Genomic DNA, 19,630 nt, shown 5'->3' with positions numbered 1-19,630 from the left:
ACCATTCTAGCAATCCGAGTGAGTCTGTGTAAAGTGGAGAGGCGGTCCTGGTTGGGGTAGACAGAGCTTGATTTTTAACCTCTGATCCCTTCTCTGATACTACAGAAATATTCCAGAAGCAAATGAATGGTGAAAGATGAGAGGATTCTGGTGCTTTTACTTGTGAAAAAACTCTTTGGCCTATATTTATTTGGTGCTAGTTACTTAAAACTTAGCAAAAAGTTAATTCTGCTCTATTATATTAATTACAGTGAGTGAATTCAAGTTGAATAAAAGGTAGAAAATGTTACTCCTGCTAAAAAGAAGAAAAAGAGAAAATATTTGAATCTTGAGAAAATACTGAAAAATAGTGATAAAGATACCATAAAAGTGGTGATTCTGTTGAGGGCAAAGTTCCCAGCACCAGCTTAGAGGAAAGTTTCCTTACCATTTCATTTAATGTTCTGTGTTTCACGTAGTCTATTATTTTTATAAGAAAAAGGAAAGCAAAGTTAATTAATGGTGTGTTCAGGAAAATAGAGCTTAGAGTATTTTTTTGTGATTATAAAGGAATACACCAGTATCTGATATTTACTAAAACACAGAGCAGCCATTAATTATTGTGAAAGCCTCAATTTAAACAAAGTAGATTAAATTGTTTATATAATTCTAGAAAATCTGAGATGAAAAGATACTTCCAAGATTAGCCCAATGGTTTCAAAACACTAATTTCCAAAATTGTTGTTTTCTGTGAACTACCTCGGGATCACATGGAGGGATAGGTTACTAGGTAAGCATTGTGTTTACGTCATAGCAGCTCCGACTTATTTCTTTTGTATATTGTAGTTTTGGATAAGATTGTATTTTTAAAAGGGCTTTGCCTTAGTAAATATCATTTGAATCATTTGCTTTTTTGATAATCTCTCTTCATTGCAAAACAAGATTATTTTTCAGCTCATTTTATTTTTCAGCACTGTTTTTGGAAGTACTCTCATGGCTTCTATGACACCACATGTTCCTAATTTCTTCTAGTCATACTATTTCTCCTCCATCTCATTCAAGTTCTTCGTTTTCTACTAATCATTGAAGTTTGGACTTTCTCAAGGCTCAGTGTCCTGGACCTTCATTTTTTTCTCATTCTCTGCTCTCTCCCTAGAAATCTCATCTGCACTCATGGCTTTAGTTATTTCCTATAAGCCAGACTTTAATTTCTGTTTACACTCCATGTATATTTATCTAATTGCCTACCTTGATACTGCCTTTTGAATTTTTCAGAAACAAGCAAATATGCAAACTGTAAACACCTTTCCTTTCCCAGCATTTCCTACCCCCACTTACTTAAATGCAGCTTCTTAAATGAGAAATCTAGATGTCATCTTTGACATCTTCCCCTCTTTCATCCCTCTAATCCACGTCCAAGTCTTGCCAATCTTCCTGCTTTATCACCTAAATATCTCATAAATTATTCCCTTTTCTCTCCATAACCACTACCATGGCTCTAATCTGACTTACCATTTGTTGCCTCTTGCCCGGTCAGCTGCTGTGGCATCCTGACTGGTCCTGCAACATTCACTTTGTCTCCCTTCAGTCTTTTTTTCTTGTTGCATCTAGAGTGATCTTCTTTCTCTCTAGTGATTTCCCCTTACTCTCAATTTAATGACCAAAATTAGATTTGAAGGCAGTTTACTCTCTTCTTTATCACATGCTGCTTATTCGTTTCCCCATATGCTTTGCTGTTGATGTAAAAATAACTGATTTTTACTTAAAGGTGACTTACTTATATTACTTTATTCACGAACATGGTTTTTAAAAATTTCATATGTAAGCTGTTTGATAAAATATTTAAATATTTTGAGAGAAAATGGGTATTTTCTTCAAAGAAAAAATTAGCTATTTATTTTAATATAAACCTATGTATTTTTAAGGGTTGAGGTTCAAACTTTGATCAAACTGAAGTGATCATCTGATTATTAGTCTATACCATAAACCAGTTAGGTTTTATTAGACTCATATACAAGGTTTTCAGTTTTATGATTTTATTGACAGTTTGAATTGCTAACCTTTTGTGGTTTGTCATCTAAAAATAAATATTTTAAAATGACTTGGCATTTTAATATGCTATAGGTAGTAAATTATTTTACTTGACGGCTATAAGATCTTTTAATTTAATTTACAAAGTTGATAATACTTGTTAACTGGCTCTTACAAGATTTTAATGATTTACGTAGCATAGTAAAATTTTATTCATGGTAGTAACTGATTAATTTCTAGCCTTTTAAAATTCATATTTGATTTTACTTTTGTCATCTGGAGACTCATGTTTCTAAGTAAGAATTTTTGTGCCATTAATAATCCATCACGGAAATAAAAACAAATATATAATGAATTGCAAAATAGTAGTAATAATAAAAATAATAAAAATTCTGTTTTATTTTTAAAAAAGGCTTTTCTTTATCTACCAGCTATACTGTGAATATTAAACATATAATTGTTCCCATATTGAGTCAAGAGTATTTACTCTTAAGCTGTCGTGATAACAATTTTTTTTTTTGTTTTCATCACTATCTTGATTTTCTGTAAGGTGGGTCAGCTTGATTTTGTATCTGGCATTAATCAGTTTGCATGTAAATTGAGTCAGCTTTGATTTTAATATTGCTTTCTTGTGAAATATTAATGTTTTTATTAAACCTTTACTGCTGCCAGGTATATTGAATGTTATGGATAGATTGTAAAATGAAAATTGGAATTAGTCTAATGCCTTGTCTTGGAGTACATGACGAATTAGAGTGGTTTTCCTCTGAAGCAGAGATGATGTTACCATGGTGAGAGCTTCTGTTGCCATGACATTTGCTTGCATATTTTGATAGGTCTTCATTTGAAGAAGGGCTCTGTTTCCTGGCAGACTGGAAAAGTGTCATTCTATCTTTTCTCAAAATGTGTTATTTTTTACTGAAAAATATAATAATATCCAAAGAACTGTGATAGTGAAGTGCCAAGAAAGAAAATACACCTTGTTTATTTTTAATTTTTTTCCTTTTTCAACTTTTAGAATGCAGTAAAATATTCTTAGCTTGCTTTGTTTTCTTCTAGTTTTCTTAATAAATAAGATATTTCACTTCCCTTGAATTTTGTTGACAAAATAAACAGCTAAAGGTGAATAATTCGTAATCAGTCTCAGTTGAATATAGATAAATAATGTTATTGTACAACTAAAAGACACTGCTAATGATGACATATTGGTAGCAGAGCAAGGGGAAGTAAATATAAATAAGGAGTTAACAAAAATGAATGAATTAGTGAATTCCAATAGGTAAATATATAATGTACAAAATCAGTGTTCGTATAAATGATACATATTAAACACAATGAATTAAGGTTAGTTTTTTTTTTATGGATAACTTAGGTTTAGTGTTGAAATGTTAATGGCAGATACTTTTTAAAAATTGTGTTTTACAGTGGTATATTTTTAATTTTTAACCAGACAATACAGAAATTTTAACATGTAGTAAAAAAAAATAATAATACATAGAAGAAAGCCTCCCTCTCACATGTCCTCCCTTCTTGTTATCTGTTAATGTTAGTTTTTAATTTAACTTTTCAATTTCAATTACACATATGTTAATACATAATAACATAAGGTAGCATGTTATTTTTCACTTTGCTTTTCAGAATTTGTTCCTCTGTATCTTTAAATATATATTTTGTTAATGCTCTAATTTTAGCATCTGGGGACATACTGGGGTCAGCAACAAGATAGGGCTTATTTTTGACATCTCCCATCTCTTATGCTTGTGACAATTCAGAATTTTAGAAGGAAGTATTTGAAAGGATGCATTCTGTCCATTTAGAATGAAAAAAAAAATTATTTTCCTTTTGAACTTCGGTGATAACTTTAGTGGCTCTTTCTGCTGGTAGACCGGTTGATTTTGTAAAAGCTGCAAACTGAAGTATTCTATAATGAGCACATATTTATACAAGCTGTTTCTTCTGCCTCAAACTGTTTTTTTCTTTCCTGTATTACTCCCATTCATCCTTTGAATGTCACATTAGGTGTTTTGCTTGTTTGGGAAAGCCAGTTCCAGCTAGGTGAGTGCGACTCTCCCCAGCTGCCACAGAACTCTTGTTGATTCCAAAGCATTTCACACCATACTGTGATTTTTAGTTATTTTAAGAATTCATATTTTCCTAACTGGACTATAAGTACCATGAAAGCAAAGGCCACATTGATCTCCTTCACATTGATATTTTTGGTACCTATACCATAGTAGGTTCTCAGAGGGTGAATATTAGGTGCTGTGTTTTGTATACATTCTGAATGTCTCACTGTACTTTCTCTTGTTTGTGCTTACACTCCTTCTTTTTCCCTATAACTCTCTGCTTAAAAAAATTTTTTTAATGTTTATTTATTAAAAAAATTTTTTTAACGTGTATTTATTTTTGAGAGACAGAGACAGACAGAGCATGAGCAGGGGAGGGGCAGGAGAGGGAGACACAGAATCCAAAGCAGGCTTTAGGCTCTGAGCTGTGAGCACAGAGCCTGATGCGGGGCTTGAACCCGCAGTGAGCTCATGACCTGAGCCGAAGTTGGACACCCAGCCGAGACACCCAGGCGCCCCTAATGTTTATTTATTTTAGAGAGAGAGAGAGAGAGAGAGCGCACAAGCGAGTGAGTGAGCCAGAGCACGAGTGGGGGTGGGGCAGAGAGGGAGACGGAGACACAGAATCCAAGGCAGGCTCCAGGCTCTGAGCTGTCAGCACAGAGCCTGACACGGGGCTCGAACCCACGAGCTAGCTGTGAGATCATGACCTGAGCTGAAGTCGGTCGCTTAACCGATCGAACCACCCAGGCACCCCCCCTATAACTCTTCTGTTTAAATTTCACTTCCTCTGGGAAGCTTCTTGATCGTTTTGATTATATGTTATATCTTCTTTTTTCCTGCCGTTACAGCTCTGAACTGCACATTTCATAAAACTCACAATCTGTTTTAATTGCTTATTTGTCTGAAAACCCACATTACCTTCATCTCTCTGGCCTCTAGCAGAGGTTGACACAGACCTTCTAGTTGATCAATAGATATTTGCTAGAAAAGAAAAAGAGTGAATGCATACTCTAGACCAGTGGTTCTCAACTGGGGCCATTTCACTCACTAGATGACATATGACAGTGTCTGGAGACATTTTTCATTAGCACAACTGAAAGGGGGTGGTTGTTGGTGCTGGTATCAGTGAGCAGAGGCCAGGGATGGTGCTAAACCTTCTATGATGCACAGGACAGCACCCTGCTGCCCACCCCACACCTCAAGCGAACACTTGGCTTGGACTACAGATGAAGATTTAGAGGTAACTTTTATTGTGGGTGTACTTGGAGCTTTAAAGGAGTGGATTATATGCTGTGAATAACTGTAAAAAAGGGCAGAGAATAGATACTTGAAGAATGTATATTCAAAATTGATTCTGATGTTGAAATTTACCCCATATGACTTTAATAGACAGTTTTTTAAAACCTCTGATAAATGTTTAATGTTAATGTTTCTCTGATGGTTTTTAATGAAGCAGAATAAGCCTATGTAGTAATATATATTGATTTTTTTTTCCATTCCCTGTCTACCATGCCCTGTTGTGTGATACCTCTATCTGTGTATGTGTTTTCTTTGCTATTCTTTGCTTTCTGTCATCTCTCTTTTAAGGAGTATGTGTGTGTGTGTTTCCATGTTCAGTAATGTAACATAAAATTATAAAATTATTTTTCTTATGAAGTTTTTGAGAGCTTCTTTGCTTCCTGAGATAATTGGGACTCTTGGAGTTGTTTTAAAGCCAGATTTATTAAATCACTGTTTTATAAAGAAATTGAATTGTTCTCTTAAACTAAAGTTTCGACAGGAGGGCAGAATTACTCCGGTTGCCTTTTTTAACTAAATTATCTGCCCTCCATCTGAGAGCACTGTGTGTCATAGCAATTCTTCATACCAATGCTAGAAGCATAGAAAAGTATTTTAGTGATATTATGTAGTATAAATTAGCAAAAAAGTGGTTAACTTAGTTGATGTATAAAAGTCACTAGGCTGCAGGTATTACTTGTATCTAGAATTTGATCATCTATCAGTAGACTGCTTTTATTTAGACTTGTGTCTACCAGAGAAAAGGAGAAACTTTGTGAGTCTGCTAGGTCTAAAAGCTAATGGAATTTTTTACCATATGACAATAATCTTAGGTATTAAGTGGGTATTAACCTGGAGTTGTGGAATCTATTAGCTCATTCCTTCATCTAATAAACTGGGTGCTTACTATATGTCATATACATTGCTGAGTTTTAGAAATAATAAAAATGGATAAAGCACCTGCATTCTATGGAGAAACTTGAAATAGCGGCACATTACATTACAGTGTATGAGGTGAGAGAGTGCAGACTGATGGAGGAGTGGAGATACTTTAGTGGGCCCAGAGAGAGGATCAGGGTGCCCTAGGAGATTTAGGCCCATGCTGAAGATAGGTCTAGATACTTGGCTTAGTAGGTTTTCACGGGTAGTATGAGCTAAATGGTTAGATGCTGAAGAAGTTTATTAGGTTCTCTGAGCTGTCTTTTCCCCACTATCCAGGCCACTTGCCAGTTGCTTTCTCCTCCTACTCATCCCCCTGCACAAAACTAGAGTAATTAGAAAACCACTGACTTAAAATTGGTTTCCTTTGGAACAGTTTTATAATCTCAACTCATGAGATCATTTAATCTACCCTTTTCAACCTTTCATCATTTGCTTTTGGACAAATGATACATTTTATTTTGTTAATGGTATGAAGATTTTTGCATTACTTCAATTTGGGAGTGTTTTGGACAAGTTGTAACCAGTCTGGTTGTCATTTTGTTTATCTGTAAAGAGGGAGTTTACTGCATGTTTTCAGGTCTGCTCATTTCTCTAGTATTCTTATTCAGGTCAATTAACTGGTCTTGATATTAATTGGCTATTTTAATTTAACCCACCTTTATCCCAGTTTCCTTATTGGCTAAATTTTAAAATCACTGTAGTTCTATGGAACTGCCCAGATACAGAAGTTAAAGCTGAAGTTTCAGAAGTCTTTGTATAACTGTATTTTTTTTTCAAAAATTGTTTCATTAGCCACAGGTTTACAACAATAGCAAGAAGAAATTAATTAGACTTGTGAATAAGCAGAAATAGTAATCTGAAAATATTTTTGGGTAATTTTTCCAATCTGAATAAACCAAGAAATTGTTACAATTCTCTAATAATTTTACACTCAAATGACAAGTTCAGAAGCCTCATTGTGGTTGAGCTCACTGTCTTGTTAGTCTTTCTATCTTCTCCAACTAGTATGATAACTGGGCACATACTCTAAGTACTGTGTGTTGACTGAATGACTTTTCTCCCATATAGGGTATTTATATGTCTTGATTTTGTACAATGGATATTTGCTATTTGCTTCTCCATGAAACATGGACAAATAACCAAGTCACTAAGTCTGGAGTTGTTTTACTCCTGTATCCAGTAGCAGTACCAGATAGGATTTCTTCTGTTTTCCTTAAAACTAAATGCTAGAACAGTAATCAAAATAAAATTAATATAGTAAGGCCAGGGATCTTTCTTAGCTTCAGGGTGTGATCCTTGTGAAGAAGGCATTATGCCTCAGGTTTCAGTGTGGGGCCTAGATGGAATATGATAACATAACTGCTCACATTTTACTAGTGGGAATCATAGAGTAGCATAGGGCTGCATAGTATTAGGTATCTCTGGTCTAGATACCATTTTAGGCAAACAATGCTATTCCTGCATTTTTACAAGCAAGATAGATAAAGTCCCACTTTGAACTTTCTTAAAATCATGAAGTTAGTAGTTAGTAGAGGCAAAAAGGAAATAAATGTCTTCTCCTCTTTGCTGTTATTACTGTCAGCTTCCTTTACATTAGAGTTTGTCAACTTTGGTACCACTGACATTTTGGGCTGGATAGTTCTTTGTTGTGGGCAGCTGCCCTGCAGGTTTTAGGTTTAGAAACATCTCTGGTCTCTGCCCACTAGATGGCAGCAGCACTCCCTACCCCTCCTTAGTGTGACAACCAAAAACGCAGGCATTGCCAAATATGGAGGTGCGGAAAGTGGGGGAGAATCACCCCTAGCTGAGAACTGCAGCTTTATCCAACTAATATATCACTTATGCCTCCATTTCATTTTATCCCTGTTTTAGAGACTTCTGTTTGGCATATGGCCATCCTCTACCTCTACGCCAGGTTCTGTTCTCATTTGATAAATACTTTCCCAAACATCTTTTACTCTGTTTCTGAATTTGTATCCATTACATTTTTTCTTTAAGAGGATGATAGATATCTTGGGTTATATCGGTGATTGCATTCAGACATAATCTACCCCCAATTTTGTACTTCACAGCTTACCTGCTAAAACCAGATTTATTTCTATAGAACTAAATATGTATCAGTTAAATATAGGTTCAATAATTATTTAAATCTAGATACATGCTGGTGAATTTAATGAAATTAAAATGCATTACTCCCTAATTAAACACTGAAAATTGTAGCTTGAAAAAAAGTTTTTGTATCCATGTTTATAGTTCAGCAAGATTCTGTATTTTAAGTTGGGTAACTCATAAATATTTAATTTTAAAAGACTAAGTCCCTGTATTATATAATATCTTTGCCCTTATCATTTTGGGGATCATGAAAAAAGGATTTTTTGGTAGTGATTGATGCACCTAAACTTTCACAAATATTGCTAATCTAAGTCATTTCATAATCTAAATTCTATTTAAAAAGTAAACCTAAATATACTGAGACTAATATTTTGTAATGAATTTAAAAGTTTAGCACAATAAAATGCAAATTTTTATTAAGTATTTGTTGAGCATTGTACTAGGTGTTTTGTAGGCACAGAATTAGATACGATTTTTGCTGGAGTAGAATTTACATTCTAATAAGTATTTAAATACATTTTATTCATGGAATCTGTCATTGTAGAATTTACATTCAGTAATTGAGAACTACCATATTTTTCTAAAATTTATTAATATGAATTTCATTAATTTTCATAAAGGTGCTTTGAATTCCCAATAATATCAAGTCTAGTATTTCAAATGAATATAAATGGTTTGGTGTGCAAGGAGATGAGGAATGACTTAAGTTTATGAATTATCGCTATGTAAAAACAGAATTAGTACATGCTGTTTTCTCATTAGATTCAAGTTTGGCTCTTGATTTCCAGAGAGAAGAATGTGAAGGATATTTAATATTTATTATACAAATAACATTATATATTCAGATTCTTTTTAGAATTGGTCATTAGCTACCTGTTATGAAATATTTTAAAACTGTACACAACCTTTCCTGCATTTAGTAACTTAGATTGGTATTGGTTTCTAAGTAGTCTCATACTCATGCTCATAAATAGAGAACAGAAGTAAATGATGGTTTGTCTGACATTCTCTGGCTGAGGTCGTGAATGGGGTTGAGATGGATGCTGACTTTCCTTTCTTCCCTTGCTCTTTTTTTACCCCTCACTACCACAGTGAACCACTCTCACTAAAAGGTCGATGACATTTCTGTCAGGTATGCTTTATTAGAAAGAAAGACTGAATTTTATCAGAGTCTTCTCATTAATGGGTTGACAACTGGAAAATTCTGCAGTTTTGGCATTTTTAAAAATATTATATTCAATAAGTCTAAAGAGATTTATTTGTGATCATTCTGAAAGATGTATGTTACCTAAGTGAATCTCTCAGGGCAAATAAATGCATGAAACTTCCACTGAAATATTATATATTTGATTTTATATTCATTCATGTTTAAACATAAGACTTGGGGGAAATAGCATATATTTTTAAATTTGCTATAGATAAAATATCTTTAATATCAGCTCCAATGGTTTGTCTTTGTTAGTACAATAAGTTTTACTAAATTTGATGTTGTATGGACTTCGGTTTGAAGTTTTTTTTTTTTTTTTAACGTTTATTCATTTTTGAGAGAGAGAGAGAGAGAGAGAGAGACAGAGCATGAGTGGGGGAGGGCAGAGAGAAAGGGAGACACAGAATCTGAAGCAGACTCCAGTCTCTGAGCTGTCAGCACAGAGCCCGATGCAGAGCTCGAACCCATGAACCATGAGATCATGACCTGAGCTGAAGTCGAATGCTTAACCAATTTAGCCACCCAGGTGCCCCTGGACTTATGTTTGAAATAACTAATCCTGTGACTAGGGTTTTTGCAGTTTTTCTCAAATTTTTAAAACTGTGTTAGAATGCAGTTTGACTTTTATATTTAAGAAAAATATTTGTAATGAGAACACTTAGCAATTTTTCCATCCCAGTGAATATCTTTCTCATAATATGGCTCCACTCCCTGTAGACATACTTGCCTCTCCTTCAGTAGATCCTAATATTTTTCTACTCCTGTGTTTTATTTGTATTTACTTCATGCTATAAGTCTGCATAAGTGAATATTACCCATTTGTCAAGGCTTACAATGATCATTCCTTTATAATCAGTTCTTAATTCACTTAACTAAAATATTTTCTTACTGTGTTGCCAGAATACATTTAAAGCACTTATTTTTCCTGTAATCTCGTTAACTGCATGGACAGTGTTCTACAACTATTTCTACTATTTCCAAAACTTTTACATCACCCCAAACAGAAATTCTGTAACCATTAAGTGAGAGCTCACCTTTTCCCACCCCAGCTCTTGGTACCTCTAATCTACTTTCTGTTGCCATGAATTTGCCTACTCTGGATATTTCCTATACGTGGAGTTATACAACTTTTATACTTTTGTGTCTGGCTTATTTCACTTGTAATGGTGTTTTCGAGGTTCATTCTTTTTGTAGCATGCATTAGAATTCCATTCCTTTTTATGGCTGAATAATATTCTATCGAGTATACATACCGTATTTTGTTTATCCATTCTTATAGTGATGGAACATAGGTTTTCATCTTTTGACTACTGTGAATAATGCTACACTGAACATTCACATATAAGTATCTGTTTGAGTCCCTGTTTTCAGTTTTTTGGGGCTGTGTTTTCAGTTTTTTGTTTGTTTTTGTTTTGTTTGTTTTTTGGCTGTGTACCTAATAGTGGGGTTGTTGAATCATAGGGTAAATGTGTGTTTAGCTTTTTGGGGAACTACCAAACTGTTATCTTTAGTGGCTGCATCATTTTATCTTCCTTATAGTAATGTATGTGGGTTCTAATTTCTCTTTATCCTCTCCAACACTAGTTATTTCCCCTGGTGATAGTCACCCTAGTAGGTATCTCATTGTGGTTTTGCTTTGCATTTCTTTCATGGGTAATGATAGTAAGCATCTCCTTATGGGCTTATTGGACATTTTATATGTTCTGGGTAGAAATGTCTATTCAGATTCTTTGCCAGTATTAAATTGGGTTGTCTTTGGTTATTAAGTTGTAGGAATTCTTTATATATTTTAGATATTAAATCTTTATTAGGTATATGATTTGCATATTTTCCCCATTTTGTAAGTTGTCTTTTTACTTTCTTGATAATGTCTTAGGATGCACAGAAGTTTTGTAATTTGAAGTCCAATTTACCTATTTTTTCTTTTATTGCTTGTGCTTTTGGTATCATACCTAAGAATCTAAGATTATAAAAATTTATCCCTATGCTTTTGTTTAAGAGTTGTATGGTTTTAGTTGTTATATTTAGGTCCTTGGTCCAGTTTTACTTAGTTTTTATATGGTGGGACAAAGCAGTCCAATTTCATTATATTACATGTGGAAATCTAGCTATCCCAGCATCATTTGTTGAAGAGAATATTCTCTCCCCATTGAACAGACTTTGCATTCTTCTTAAAAAAATCAGTTGGCTATTGATGTATAGGTTTATTTCTGTACTCTCAATTCTTTTCCGTTGGGTCTGTATGTCTACTTTTATGCCAGTATCTCTGTTTACAAGTAGCCTTGTACCAAGCTTTGAAACTGGGATGTGTGAATCCTCCAACTTTGTTTGTTCTCTTTTCAAGATTATTTTGGCTTTTCTGGGTCTCTTGTAATTCCTTACGAATTTGAGGTACAAAAGGCTGTTGGAATTTTGAAAGGGATTGCATTAAATCTGTAGATTGCTTTGGTAGTATTGACATCTTAGCAATAGTAAGCCTTCCTACATTGGTATTCTGAGGCCAATTCCAGTGTGTATGTGGGGGTTCCCCACATCAATAAGCAATTCTAGGACACCAGCTGGGTGTACAACAGTTCAGCTCAAATTTGACACCTGGAGGTAGTGTCAAATTCCACAGATTGAGGGCTGTGTCCTACAACACTGCTGCCTCCTCAACCTACCTTCAGATGCCAGTTGCAAGCCCAGGTTATCACCTGTACTTCTGACCAGCTGGCTATAAATCAGAGGTTCCCATGACCCCCCCTCAGGTTTGATTAATTTGCTGGGTGGAATCAGTGCATAGACAAGGACTGGGGAAGGGGCACAGGGTTTTCATGCCATTTCCATGCTTGCCACTCTTCCTGAGTCTTCACATGGTCACCAGTCTGGAAGCTCTCCGAACCCTCTTTTTTTAGTTTTCTTAAGGAAGCCTCATTAGATAGGGCCAACTGATTAAATCAGTGGCCATTGGTGGCTGAATCTTACCTCTAGCCCTTCTTTCCTTCTCAGAAGTTGGGGGAGTGGCACTGAAAATTCCTACCCGGTAATCACTTGGTTGGCTGCTCTGGCAACCAGCCTTCAATGTTAAGTGCTTTCCAAAATCTACTTCAATTGACAGGACAAAAGACCTCTATTGCTCGCCTTGTTTAGGGAATTCCAAGGGTTTTAGGAGTTTTGTACTAGAAATGGGACAAAGACCAAATGTTTATTTCTTATTGTAGATCACAATATCACACTATCTATGAATACGGAATGTTTTCCCATTTTTAGTTCTTTAACTTTTTCGGTAATGTTCTGGTTTTCAGTATACGATCATTTACTTCCTTGGTTAAATTTATTCCTAGGTATTTTGTTCTTTTAGATGTTACTGTAAATGGAATTACTTTCCTTTTTTGATTGTTTGTTATAGAAACACATCTGATTTTTTGTATTGATAATCCTACCCAGATATTAAATTACTAGGAATGAATTTAACAAAAATTGTGTTATGATTTATATACTGAAAATCAGAAAACATTGCTGAAAAAAATTTTGGAAGACCTAAATAAACAGATTTGCAATGTTCATGAATTGGAAGTTTCAGTGTTGTTCAAATGTCATATCTCCCTATATTGACCTTTTGATTCAGTGCAATATTAATTAAAATCCCAGTAGACTTATTTTTCATAGGAATTGACAAGCTGATTTTAAAATTTATGTGGAAAAAATTTTTTAATGTTTATTTGTTTTTGAGCGAGAGACGGGGCGTGAGTGGGGGAAGGGCAGAGAGAGAGGGAGACACAGAATCCGAAGCAGGCTCCAGGCTCTGAGCCGTCAGCACAGAGCCTGATGCAGGGCTCAAACCCACGAACTGCAACATCATGACCTGAGCCGAAGTCGGACACTTAACTGAGCCACCCAGGTGCCCCAAATTTATGTGGAAATATAAATAAAACATTAGCTAAGAGAGTTTGGAAAAAGATCAAAGTTTAAGGACTTACACAACTAGATTTCAAAATTATTATAAAGTCACAGTAGTTGAGACAGTGTGCTGTTAGTGGGAGGAAAGTCATATTATTCAGTGTAACAGATTAGTGAGAATAGACATATATCTGTAGCTGTAAGTGGTTAATTTTTGACAAGGGTGCCAAGGCAACTCAGGGAGGAAAGATAATCTTTTCAACAAATGGCCCTGTATTGATTTGACATCCATATGCCAATGAACCTAGTCCCTTACTTCATACTATGTAAATAAATTAACCTCAGATGGGTCTTATACCCCCAAATAACAGCTAAAATGGTAAAATTTTCTAAGAAAATTGTAGCAGTCTTAGGATGTGCAAAGATTCCTTAAAGAGGGCACAAAAGGCAGCACAAATTATGAAATTTTTAAGTGGATTGAATCCATGCGTTAAAATTCACTGGTTAACTTTATTCATTGTAAATTATGCCACAGTAAAGCTGAACAAGAAAAAAACAGTTTTTGTTTTTGTTTTTTTAAACTATCAAACTTCCTATCCAGTTTTAGAAGGATTGGAGAGAATAACAGGTTTCATTCTTTTTATGGACTTTCACAAATAAGGGTCTGCATACTTTGGCAGGAAAAGGAGAAAGGTTGTCACTAAGAAGGTCAGTAACTAGCTTCGCTCATCAGTTAAGATAAAACTTACATTTAGAAAAGAAGTAGTGGTTTTGCTTAATAAGAAGTAATTGAAAGGGATTAAGAGTCACAAACTTCCAATTATAAAATAAATAAGTAATGAGGATGAAATGTACAGCATAGGGAACATAGGCAATAATATTGTAATAACTTTGTGTGGCAACAGATGATGAATACACTTACTGTGGTGAGTAGTGTGTAATGTGTAGAATTGTCAGACTTCTACGTTGTACACCTGCAATTAATATAACATTGTATATCAGCTGTATTGCAGTTTAAGAAAATACAAAGCATACTATAAAAAGTAGTTGATATGTTTATTTTTTAGCTTGTTATTAATCACGGTCATTTAATTCACTTTAGAAATATAAACCTGGTCGATGTGATGATATTTTGAAATGGAAGCCTCCTAGTTTGAATTCTGTGGATTTTCGCCTAAAGATAACAAGAATGGGAGGAGAAGGGTAAGTATGCACTTCCCACCATTTTTACATGAAATAATACTGTTTGTATAAGGCTTCACTGTTTACTGGATATTTTACATATACTTTACCCTCCCTCTGCAAAAGTGAAATACTTTATTTTACAATGTATGTATAATACCTCTGCATCTGATTTTCAGCTATTAGAGCTAGTAATGTTTTGTAGCATCCTTTAAACTTTACTAATTTTGGTCTTTAAAAGTACAGATATTTCTCATATAAAAAATGAACTTTGTTAAATTGTAAAAGTGAAAATAGATTTCACTTAAGTAATCCTGTCAAGTGAATTATAAAAGTAAGATATGATCATTGTTATTATAACTAAATGTTTTGAGGTAAGCCCTTTTTACTTTGAAAGAAACGACTTCATGCTTGCGTTTACATAGCAAACGTTTATCCATAGTTTATTAGGGTCAGGTTTTAATTGTTGATTTTCATTAGGATTTTTCATAATGTTCATTAGGTGTTTTTTTTCATTTACTGGTTAATCTTCCTTATATGACTTTATTGGTTGCTATTTTAGAATTCCTTGTTTCATTTCACCTTGTTCCACAAATTTTTATGATGTTAAATAAATATATAACAACAAAGTAAGTAATGTTTGATCAAGGAAATCATAAAGTAAATAACAGTGACAAAAGGATGAAAAGGTTACCAGTACATGCTATGGAATCCTTTTTGCTTGCCAAAGGTAAACTACAGATTTGTTTTTTGTAGCTAATGGAACAAAGGATCAGTTATATGAATCCAGACTCCAGAAGATAAAGTTTCTTAAGAGACTGTGCATTTTTATTTATTTATTATTATTAATTTATTTATTTTAAAGAAATGTGGTTAGTCCCATCTTTCTTTCTTTCTTTCTTTCTTTCTTTCTTTCTTTCTTTCTTTCTTTCTTTCAAAATATAATTTATTGTCAAATTGGCTAACATACAGTGTGTAAAGTGTGCTCTTGGTATTATTTTTTTAAATGTTTATTTGTTTTAGAGAGAGAGAGAGAGAGAGAGAGAGAGAGCGAGCGAGCAGGGGAGGGGCAGAGAGAGAGGGAGACACAGAGTCCAAAGCAGGCTCCAGGCTCTGAGCTGTCAGCACAGATCCTGACTCAGGTCTCAAACTCACAAACTGTGAGATTATGACCTGAGCTGAAGTCAGACACTTAACTGACTGAGCCACCCAGGTGCCACAAGACTGTGCATTTTTAGATGAAGGATACTGTGCAGTGTGGTGAATCCTAAGTAAAAAAAGGGAGTGTAATAAATGATATGAGTGTCAATTTTCATAAAATAAGGGTATTTAATATTTTACATCCTTAAATAAGAGTTTGTGACTTAGTATATAGTATAGTTTAGTTAGAACAATTATCTGGGGCCCCAAATACTGTTTCTTGGAAGTATTTCACTCTGTATTGGTCTGAGTTTATCCAAGGACAGATGAGTTTTTAACTATTTATAGGATGGTATGGAATATATGTATTTATAAGACTATATAGGACTGTATGGAATATATATATAATCAAAGAGTAGATAAAAGAAATAACATGGCAACCCAGAATATCTGTATACCAGATTCTTTGTGAGAAAGGATAACCTTGAGTTTACTTCTTATCAGTACTTACCTAAACATTATTTCTCTTATTTAATCCTTGGGAAACAATATTAATATACCAATTAATGTTAATCATTAACATTTTGTTTTTGTTGTTAATCAACATTATAAAAATGCTTTATATTAATATGCTATTAATTATTAATATTGATAATTAAATCTTATCAATCAATTTTTTGAAATTGCCCCAAACGATATGTATAAAATCTTTGGATAAGTATTAATAAGTATTAAATTCAAGATCATTCTTCTCGACAAAGTATCTGGTGTACAGATATTCTGAGTTGCCAGTAAATTCTGGAACCTGTATGTCGATAGTCCTGCAAGCCAAGTGTAGGCCTGATATGTTTTTCGGAAATGCCTTTTGGAAGACTGCTTCACTTCTAGCAGTGGAAGCTGAGGGATTGATTCTGATAGGCTGCCTGCATCATTTTTTCCCATAAAAGACATAGATGAATATGGTTCTCATGAAATATGAGTACAAAGGTAAAATAAAAAATTTTAAATTGCTTTATTACTTAGTTTTCTATTTTGTCTAATACTATATTTATAATACAGAGTTAAGGAGTATAAACCCTTGTGTGTGTTTTATTGATTTTTTTTGAGTTTTGAAAAATTATTTTGTTTTGCTTTTTATGGGTCATAATTGTTAGCACTTAAAAAGCTACATGAGGCCATATATAGAATGTCCATTTTCTAAGTAGCAAGGAAACAACTGTTTCCTTGCAGTTGTCCACTGCATTTGAATACAGCAGAATGGAATTCAGTTTAGTAGTTTGTCATCCCAGTTTTGCTTTGTTCTTAGTATTTTTTAATGTACATTTTGTTCTTTTAAAATTTTAGCTATTTTTCAATGTCTTCTTACCGAAAAAGAAAAGGATTTAATTTTGATCCTAGTGCATCTTTTATTTTTTTATTTTTTTTTTAACGTTTATTTATTTTTGAGACAGAGAGAGACAGAGCATGAACGGGGGAGGGTCAGAGAGAGAGGGAGACACAGAATCTGAAACAGGCTCGAGGCTCTGAGCTGTCAGCACAGAGCCTGATGTGGGGCTCAAACTCACGGACGGCGAGATCATGACCTGAGCCAAAGTCGGACACTTAACTGACTGAGCCATTCAGGCGCCCCGATCCTAGTGCATTTTTAAAACATCAGAATGTCAGCATTGAAGGTGATTTTATGATGGGAATATGGAAGTTACATTGGTGTAGGTACATAATTTATTTATAAAACATGGGTGTCAGTTTTCAAAAATAGGGTATTTATTTAATATGAAATAATGGTGTGATAACTATTACATAAAACATGTAATATTCAGTTAGCCAGAGTAATATGGGTTTTTAACATAAAGAATGTTATGTGTTATAGCAGTTTCCACTAAATAAATGAGCTTGTATCTAATGCTTATGTTAGATGCAGTATGTTAGAGAGCATTTTAAGAAATCTGCCTGTAATAGTTTGAAAGGAGAATAGCTAGGTCTCTAAATTGTAAGAATCACAGCATGTGACCAATGAAGTGACACTAAGATATTAAAATACCATCAGACAACCTCATTTCTTCTCTTGATTGTACTTGTAAGTATTTTTAAATCTAAAAGCTCATCTAATCTAAAGCATAGAATGGAGTAGAATGTCTTAAAAGATAGAATACAAGTACCAATCCTTGAAAATGTCTCCAGCTGCTGTAATAAAGTGGGTATAGTATAGATTCTTATGAGATTGAAATTTAATACAAATAGAAAAATGCATTATGTTGAATGCCCTGTTAATGGCAATTAAAACCTAAAATTTGCTTTTTATTTAACTCCTTTTAGTATCATTTCTGAAAATTTGGGGTGCATTAACTTTGATTTATCATGACCTAAATAATTTCTCTATATCTCAGTTATTTACATTGTGTTTAACTTTATAGGCACACTATATAGATTTTCATCTGAGAGCTATATGTTATTTTGAAAATATTGTGGGTTTATATTAATTTATCTGCAACCAAAAACCGTGGTCATTGTGTGAAAAGCTAGGATTATGAAGGTAGTCTATATTCTGGAAACTGCTAACTCTTGAGTACAGTCTCCATGACTTATAGTGAGTGGAGTAAGCTTATTATTTGTATAGCCTTGTAGTTTAGAGCACATATTCTAGAGTTAGACTGCCTGGGTTTAAATATCCTTATTAGCTGTGTGACCTTGAGCACACTCCTTTTTTCTGTGCCTCATATTCCTCATTCATATAATAGAAATTGGAGTCATGAGATTTACAAGGATTAAATGAACTAATATATGTAAAATATTTTAGAACAGATGGCACCTGATAAGCATTTAAGTGTTTGTTGTTATTTTAATTAAAATTGATTTAAAAGCGCATATTTCCTTTCTTCAAAGTTTTTATTTATTTTGAGAGAGAGAGAATGTGAGTGAGAGTGTGGAGGAGCAGGGAGAGAGGGAATCCCAAGCAGGCTCTGTGCTCTCAGTGGGGAGCCCAATGCAGGAGGGCTCAGGGCTCAGTCCCACAGACCGGGAAATCATGACCTGAGCTGAAATCAACAGTCGGACACTTAACCGACTGAGCCACCCAGGCGCCCCTATGTGGTTCATGGTGATTTGAATATAATAAACACTCAAGAAATATCAAATGGTGAATTGTATATATAAACATAAAAATACAAAAAGGTGTGTGTATAAGAATTATATTGAGTTATCACCTATAATAGGAAGATTGGAAATATCCAGTGTTTTTTTTTTTTTTTTATTGTATAAATCTTTTGAGAGATCTCCATCTATATCTTCATATGTGTTTCTAGGAAAGTTGCTGATAACATTCTAAATAGTGTCTTTTATAAATTGGTCCAGACTGTTGAGATACAAGATTTTCTTAAAGGTTTGAAACTGAACTCAGACCTACCATCCAACTTTGTTGTTTGATTTTATATTCACATATAGTTATGTGATGTTAATAGATACATCAATTTGGGTATAGTCAAAAACAAAAACAGCAAATATTTTAACATAATTGATTTAATATGAAGAATTGTAATCAGTTATTAAAGAACTGAAAAGGCAAAAATATGTTGAAGAGATAGTAACTGCAGGAAGCACTTACCATGCAAAGGGGAACAAATGAATGGAGGTGAATTATTAAAACTGAAAAGCTTAGAGGCACCTGGGTGGCTTGGTAAGTTGAGCATCTGATTCTTGATTTTGGCTTCGGTCATGGTCCTCAGGTAGTGAGATTGAGCCCTGCATTGGGCTCCACACTGAACCTGGAGCCTGCTTGCGATTCATATTCTCTCTCTCTCTCTCTCTCTCTCTC

General features: G+C 34.1%; 1 protein-coding gene across 1 annotated transcript in view; it reads left to right on the top strand.

Annotated features, from left to right (window-relative positions):
• RNGTT (RNA guanylyltransferase and 5'-phosphatase) overlaps positions 1–19,630 on the top strand; it is a 313,020-nt gene that overhangs the window by 161,547 nt on the left and 131,843 nt on the right. The window contains exon 13 of the mRNA XM_040474144.1: positions 14,600–14,700. Coding sequence (XP_040330078.1) covers positions 14,600–14,700 — 101 coding nt within the window. The remainder of the gene's footprint in view (positions 1–14,599; positions 14,701–19,630) is intronic.

This window comes from Herpailurus yagouaroundi, unplaced genomic scaffold, assembly GCF_014898765.1.
Source record: "Herpailurus yagouaroundi ecotype Mexico unplaced genomic scaffold, PumYag 139, whole genome shotgun sequence".
Taxonomy (NCBI): Eukaryota; Metazoa; Chordata; class Mammalia; order Carnivora; family Felidae; genus Herpailurus; species Herpailurus yagouaroundi.
Note: the sequence above shows the minus strand (reverse complement) of the source record. Positions and strands in the feature narration are given on the sequence as shown.